General features: G+C 48.7%; 1 protein-coding gene across 1 annotated transcript in view; it reads left to right on the top strand.

The window, feature by feature from the left end:
• Window positions 1–5,621: 5,621 nt before the first annotated feature.
• T265_10935 (hypothetical protein) overlaps window positions 5,622–8,133 on the top strand; it is a gene marked incomplete at both ends in the record, with an annotated part of 51,014 nt that continues 48,502 nt past the window's right edge. The window contains 4 exons of the mRNA XM_009177451.1: window positions 5,622–5,676; window positions 5,716–5,753; window positions 5,786–5,890; window positions 5,925–6,126. Coding sequence (XP_009175715.1) covers window positions 5,622–5,676; window positions 5,716–5,753; window positions 5,786–5,890; window positions 5,925–6,126 — 400 coding nt within the window. The remainder of the gene's footprint in view (window positions 5,677–5,715; window positions 5,754–5,785; window positions 5,891–5,924; window positions 6,127–8,133) is intronic.

The raw sequence follows: 8,133 nt of genomic DNA, 5'->3' as shown, positions 1-8,133 counted from the left end.
TGTACGTTTTCTTAATTCATTATGCTTACTAATCCGTTTCTCTGTAGAACCAGTTCCTGTTAGTCCTCAATATATCACCTGCTGCCGTCGTCTGTCTGCTCCTATTGACTACTGGCTACGAACTGCGTATAATCTAATAGTCGCAATCGTCTTGTGAGATCCTTAACCGTCCGGATCTTACAAAGTTATTCAACAATTTCCGCAGTTAATCAACAGTCGAAGAGTTAATCAATATCGCTCAGTTATTCAAAAACGCAAACTCAACAGAAATTTCGCCATGTCTGACGAACATTCCGCTGACCTTCCTCCACTCGATTACTTCCCCCCGTCGCCCAAGCGAAAACCCCCTATAGATATGAAAGACAGAGCTGCATGTCTGATGGCCAAAGTCCGTCGCTAACCTTCAGTCTTTTGCTACAGCTACAGACAGAAGACTCCAAGACTCTGTTAGACCTCCATCTTATCCAGTTGACCAAGAGGGGGCCATCACCCCCAACTACCATATGACGCCTCCAAGGAATCCACAGACGACGTCTACATTGTATCCACATCTTTCGGAACTGCTCAACCTCTGTATGGGTATGCCTCAGAGCAAGGTACCAAAGTTCGACGGTAACCATCTTAATTACTGGAAGTTTCTGAGGAGTTTCACCAGTGGAGTCGCCCGATACGTTACGGATCCCGCAAATCGCCTAGCCTTCTTTATCGATGCATGTGAAGGTGAAGCACGAAAAGCAATCGATCACTGTACGATACATGAGCCGGAACACGGCTACGCAGAAGCCTGGAAGATATTGGCTCGCAGGTTCGGCAACCCCTCGACGATCGCAAGACAGTAAATTGCGTCAGTCACAACCGGGCCGCCCATCAGACCGAACGACGCCAGCTCACTACTCAAGCTGGCCGACACAATGAAGGCTTGTTGGTTGGTACTATCCCAACTGAACTACTCATCAGAGCTTAATACTAGAACAACCATAGGCGCTATTATTAGCCGCCTTCCGACTGCTATCCAGTCACAGTGGTTCGACCGGGCCTCGGAAATCCTTAGGAAGAACCGAGAGCCCAGTTTCGTCGATCTGACCGATTATGTTCTAGACAGAGCAGATGCATTATCAGTTAGAGAGTCTTATCTGCCGAATGTTTCCCAGCCGAGCACCAGCAAGTCAGAACGCCCCCGTAGCTTTGTGACGGCACCATCGCCAAGGCTATCCACACTTGCGACGACGTCCGCGGCTAATAAGCCTGGAAATGGAGAACATAGCCCGACGATGTCCCGTCCGTGCGTGCACTGTGGCAAAATGCACTACCTCGATCAATGCTCGCAATTCAATCGCTTGGACGCTGATTTCCGTGCAACGTTCATCCGCTCAGCTGCACTTTGCGAGCTTTGCCTCGAGCCAAGATATAACGCGAAACAGTGCCGCTCAAGGCGTTGCTGCGGACTTATTGGCTGCGAAGGTCTACACCACCCATTACTCCATCCGCCCACTCAGGCTTCAGCTAAGTCAGTGGGGTCAACATGCCAGGAAGAATGCCGTCCAGGCCTCAGCGTGAACCGTGCCGGTGGATCGTGTAATCGGACAACCGTGACGCTCGGCGTACTACCTGTAACTCTTCGCAGTCCCCGTGGAGTTTGTAGAGTCAATGCACTTCTTGGCAGCGGCTCAGACTGTACAATGCTAAAAGAGGATGTCACTTTAAATCTCGGGCTATCGTGATTGCCCACAAACATAAGCGTTGCCACTTTCAACGGTCAGAATCAAGTGTCGACCACTCGGATCAGTTTTGATATAGATACATCGCCGCCGGCAAAGACGCCTCAGTCTAACAAGGCATGAACCGTTCGACAGCTTCGTCGATTACTCAAACCTTATCAACGAGAGAGCAGTGGTCTAAATGGGATCACTTGAAAGGAATCCCATTCGAGAATGCCGGAAGCCAAACAATATCCCTATTGATCGGGATGGACGTACCGATGGCACATTGGGTGCTGGAAAGCCGAACGGACAGGCCACACGAGCCTTGTGCCAATCGAACACCACTCGGTTAGGCCTTTTTTGGGCCGGTAAATGATACGAAGTACAGGTTGGCTCGAATCAACCAGCTCAGCTGCCATGTGGAAGACTGTCTGGATTCAAAATTAGAAGCTACGACTGACCTCGAGCTCAGAAACCCACCATCACACGAGTGCTCATCGTCACCGACTGATGAACAGGGAGTATCTGTTGTAGAGTCTTCGCTGAGACCGACGGATAGACGTCATGAAATTGCTCTGCCCTGAAGGCGGGTTGTCTGAGGTTACCGTCAAATTATCTCGTTGCTCGCCAAAGACGCAACCCCCTTGGTAAGAGATTCACCAGGGACGGATATCACGATCTCGATATGAAAGCCATTATTGAATACCTGGTCAAAGTATATACCGAAACTGTCAGTCAACATCCCAAGACTGAACGCACTGGACGAGTTCGGTTCTTGCCACGTCATATGGTGGTCCACTCTCACGAGCCTAGTGAGGTGAGAGATGTCCCCGATCCTGCATGTCAAGTCCAAATGAACTCACTGAAGTCGCAGCTGCTCAATGATCCAGCCATCGCGAATAGTCCACTCCTAATCTCTCTCAGTTTCCGCCAGCATAGACAGGTGTTTACGACAGGCATTGCGTCAATGTTTCGTCAAGTGAAGATACCCGAATCAGTCAGGAGGTGTTACGATTCTTATGGTGGAAGCACGGCCATACTGAAGAGCCCCCGAAGACGTACTATATGACTGTACGTACCCCTGGCGCAACTTCGTCTCCCTTCTGCTCAAGTTTCGCCCTGAGGAATATCATCAAGAGCCATGCTAGTATGTCGATCCACGCCAAGTCATTAGCAGCCGAACGGGCATTTTATGTGGACGATTTGACGCTTAGTGCCACTTATCCGGAACGTCTTGCGACCATCGCCAAAAAACCAGCACGCACTGGATGAATCGAATCGCAGGCCGCCGAAAAGGATTCGGCGACTTCTGGAAGAAAAGGTCCCAACTCTTTTTCAAAAAGTTGACTACAGCGGATACGGAAGATGAGCTGGCATTTCGTAAAATGCGGAACCGATGTAAATACGCCAATGGAACACACGAAAACAAGCCACTACCCAGGACCTCGTTCGAAATAAACGTACTGTTCAAATACATGAGACATCGCCGCAGGAACAAGCCATCCGCGTTCTCCTTGAGGGACAGGAACGGAGAACCGACGAGTGACCCAACAGTTGTGTCTGGGGTTTGCAGCGAACACTCTGCGTATCTATACCCAGACCCAGCGTACTCTTCACACCCACTGTTGTCAAGGCGGAACTACGAACAGCCTCTAACCGGCTTGGTCTTCACGGTGGAGGACATTCGTCAGCCCTTGCACAAGTTCAATCCATTCTGAGCGTTGGGGCCCGACGAGGCCCGTCCAAGGACCCTGAATGAAATGTCCTCCACACTGGCAGACCATTTACGCATGGTGTTTCGTCAGTCACTTGACAAAGGCCGCCTCCCCGCTGCTTGGAAGGAAGCGATTGTCACGCCAATCTACAAATCCAGTGACAGACTACAGCCTGGCAGCTACAGGCCTATAAGCCTCACAGGCGTGCCAAGTAAGATGATGGAATGCATTCTGAAGTGAGCTGCCCTAGATCGCCTTACTTCCGGCAACATGATATCTCCAGCTCAACACAGCTTTCCCTCGCACCGCTGTTGCATGTCAAACATGCTCGTGTTTATTGACAGATTAGCCCAAGCCAAGGACGAAGGACTCATATCTGATGCCGTATTTTCGGACTTCTCAAAAGCATTTGGTAGGGTCCCACATGTCCCGCTGCTCCACAAGCTCGAGTCTTACAGGATTCAAGGAAAAATCCTTCGCTGGATCAGGGCGTTCCAATCAGACAGATCATTCCGAGAGAAAATAGGCTCGACCTACTCTCCTCCAACGCACGAAAGCCGTCACCCTCACTGAGCGTGTCCAGCGAGCCACCGCGAGAATTGTTGCCCGCTTCAACTCCGTGGACTACGAGACGCGTCTCGCGGTGCTTGATCTCTTTCACCTGGAGTACCATCGCATCCGAGAACTGTTTGAATAAAGCTTGGCAAAGAGGTTTCCAACCGTTGACCCAGCAATTACACGGCGGAGTCATAGTAAGAAAATTCTCAAGTTCAGAGCGCAAACATTCTTTAGACAAAATGTTTTATCATTTCTCACCCGTTATATGCTTGGGTTTTTCCTAGGACGCCTGATGCCTTTATCTTCCGCCTTGGATACTCGCGTTTGATTGTTCGCAGCGCCGCGTTGGTGGTCACCTCATACAATCCAGAAATGTGTGTCACCTGCTGGCGATCCATTATTGACATATGTGCCAGACGCTGTTTGGATTTATAACTGTCGTGCTAACCTGACATTAATCCGCCGGTGTTCATGCGTGCCTCGTTCACCATTTACTGGCTCAATTACCATACTCCCCACGCTCCTATCCGGTATACAAGCTCCATCTCGTCCGAACAAATTAATCGTTCATATCAACATTCCTGAGACCTGTACCCAACACAGATCCCCTCCGCAGCTCTGGCCTTTGCTTGCCCAGGGAAAAGTTCAAAGTTGGTTGTGAAGTGGTCTGGCAAGCCAGCAAGTAAGATTACCAGGAGCGTGGCACATGAAAAATATTAACAACCCATTATTGGGTATACAATGGTAAAGTGGTCAAATGGAACAGACCCACTAACAATTGTTTTCTTTAAAATACTTCGTCGTTGGCCCAGGTAAGCGAATAAACAATAATCCAATCATGTTGGTACAGAGGTCTTCTTCTGAACAGTTCCCACATACAATTGATTTCGAAGATAGTCTGAAATGTTTTGATATCAGAGTCAGCACATGAGACCCGCGAATGACCACTGCAAGAGCGAGCGAACTCAGAAGAGAGTCGAAGCACGTGACCACGTTGTATTATTGGAAATTGTACAAGTTGTTTTTCGTATTCAAACAAAAACGATTATGCAACTGACGGAATACGTAACGGTATAACGGAAGCAAAATAAAGGTGCAAAATGACACACTGGCTCCTCGAGCAATAGTTTCTCAGATGCCTGTCTTTGAGAGGCTTTCGTAGGATTGTCTGCCGTCGAGGTCAACGTGCGTGGTTGATCCATTGATGGATTTCTCTGCATGTTTCTATGCTGTAGTCACAAGCAATATTATGGCTTGTGATCTGAGAGCCACTGTACCTTTGTCTATCGTAAAGAAAATAAGTGGCGATAGTTCGATAGTGTCGAATGGATTTCCTCAAGCTGGGGTCATTGACGATCAGTGGGAGGATACTTTTAGTGGTTCGGACCTTGTGCAGTTTGGCAATACACATCACGTCACTGCAGTGGAAGTTACGAACCGACTTTACAATGCTTTTTATCAGCGGATAATTGAACACCGTTTTTTGTTTAGTGTCGAACTGAACTAATGCAGTGAATCCAGTTTTTCGGTGGTTTTAGGTTATTTCTGGCCGAGGCGCGGGATACGTATTTCGTAACATGGATGTTCGGACCCCTTGGAGCACGGGAAGAACGTAATTACGCTTTTTAAATTTGACACATGCCATAGAATGGAGGATACAGACACAACTGAACTCAATGCAGTAAACGATGGCAGTCCTTTCAGTAAGTCCCTTGAGCACATTTGTTCATAACTTTTTGCAGGCGCTGGTGCGAAGAGTGCATTCAAAAGCACAGAAGAGGTAGGTATAACTAACATGCTAACTAGCTACAGACAATGGCGGAGCTTCGACGTGAGAACTTCCGTCTGCGCTTGGTATTATATGACTACCAAAAGGCCAAAAAGCGCCTAATTGACCCACAAGATGCAGAGTCATCGGTTGGTGTTAGGCTTAATGCAACATTCTTCTCAGAGGCTTTTTGCAGCGGAAGCGGAAAACTTGTCACTGAAGGAGGCATTGATTGAAAAATCTGATTTAATTCGTTCTGCTTCGTATGTCACTTTTCGTAAAAATCCATCTTTTAGAAAAATGATCGACATTCTGAAAGCTGAGAATGACTCTTTCAAGGAGCAGCTGAAAGAAGCCAGAGAGAGAATGGAGCAGCACGAAAGAGGTATGTCGTTTCCCCCCTCAACACACCGATATCTAGAGTAGAGGTCTAGCTACCCAATAAGTTAGTTTACCAAGTGTAACGAATCACAAGTTGCTCACTTCATGTTTCTTAATCAGCTAAGTGCTGAGGAAAACAGACGCGACGTCCGGAACGACTAGTCGAAGGAGTGAGGTTGGAGGCAGGGATATCTTGGGTAGGTGTGGGTGTTGTTGAGATAGCGGGATGGCTGGATGTGGTCGTGGGTGCTTCAGTGTAGGCAGGTTTCAGACGATCAATGGAGACGGTATCATGCTTTCCGCCTTTCTCTAAAACACATTGTTTGGAGTGACGTTCGATGACCTTGAAGGGGCCATCATAACAAGGTTGCAGGGGTTTCCTCCTTGCGTTGTGGGACAAATACAAATGGTGTAGAAGAGAGTTCGGTTGAGATGTGTTCTGTTCGCGTTGATCGTCTGGTCGGCGTCGCACGAAGGTCGGACATATGCTGTTTGAGACGGGTGACGAATGTGACGGGTGATTCGGGCTGTGCGCCAGGAGGGGAAACCAGTTCACCGGGTAAACGTAAAGTTGTACCGTACACTAGCTCGGCTGGGGAACAGTGAAGATCCTCCTTAATAATGGAGCGAATAGGTAACAAAATGAGGGGTAAAGAAGAGGACCATGAAGATGTGTTCGTTTGAGCAGTCAGTGCAGCTTTGAGGTATCGATGGAAACGCTCAACCAGACCGTTGGAACGGGGATGATACGCGGTAGTCGATATGTGATGGAAACCGAATGGTGTAGGAAACTCACGGAAGAGATTACACTGAAATTGTGCACCGCGATCGGTAGTAACGGTGGAAGGTATGCCAAAATTACTCACCCGGTGCTGCAAAAATGAAAGGGTAACCGTTTCAGCTGAAGTATCCGAAATGGGTACAGCTACTGGCCAGCGGGTAAAACCATCGATCGTAGTAAGAATATGCGTGAAACCGTTTGATGGGGAAAGTGGACCAACAATGTCGAGATGGACGTGTGTGAATCTAGCATCAGGAACGGCAAATGAACCGATAGGTGAGTTTGTATGCCGAGTTACTTTACTGCGTTGACAGGCGATGCACTGTTTGGCCCAGGATGTCAGGTCCTTATTCATGAAGGGCCATACAAAGCGTGCGATAATCAACTTCCTGGTTGCTCTGATCCCTGGATGAAAAAATCCATGAAAATGGTCGAAAACAACCCGTCGAAAGGCTTCGGGGACGATTGGGCGAGCTGAGCCTGTAGACGTATCACAAAAGATGGTTCCGCATTGGAGGGGTAAGGGAATTGAAGAGACTTGAAATGAAGGGAAGGATAGAATGGGCAAAAAATTGGGATCACTATTTTGCAGGTTAGCCAGCTTGGCTAGGTCCAGCTGCGTGAAAGGGTGAAGAGCGTTGATGTCAGGACGGGATAGGGCATCTGCGATACCAGCACCAAGAGGGACGGGCACGAGGTAACGATCTGGATTGTGAACGTGGTCGATGTCTGTTGATCTCTAACCGTTGTAGGCGAATGGTCAAAGCATCAAACTTGGCTTGTAGGTGCGATATAGAAGCGAAAAGCTGGTCGGAATCTGTAGTGGGCGCAGGGGGGGGGGAACGGAGTTTACGGAGCTACTGGGATATGTTTCGTGTATCTTATCCGCCATTTGGGCTAGCTGCTCCAAGCTGTGGTCATCAACGAAAGCGCTGATGACGTGGGACATGGAGGGTGGGAGTTTGTCGAGGCATAGTTGGGCCAGGATTTCCGCCGCTAGCTTACGGCCGCAGAGGAGACTGCGTATGTGGCGAAGCAGTTGTGCTAGCGACCTGTCCCCAAGTTCGACAGTGGTGAATAGATCCCGTAGCACCTTGTTTCCTGATTTCTCTGTCCCAGTTATGACGGCCGCTCGAGGGACGTCATACGGATTTTCCTTGGGAATATCTTCCAACAGATCTTCAACCTCTGTTGCTTTATCACAAGGAAGATGCTGGACAACACTGGAAA

This window comes from Opisthorchis viverrini (assembly GCF_000715545.1).
Source record: "Opisthorchis viverrini unplaced genomic scaffold opera_v5_424, whole genome shotgun sequence".
In the NCBI taxonomy this organism is placed as follows: Eukaryota; Metazoa; Platyhelminthes; class Trematoda; order Opisthorchiida; family Opisthorchiidae; genus Opisthorchis; species Opisthorchis viverrini.
Note: the sequence above shows the minus strand (reverse complement) of the source record. Positions and strands in the feature narration are given on the sequence as shown.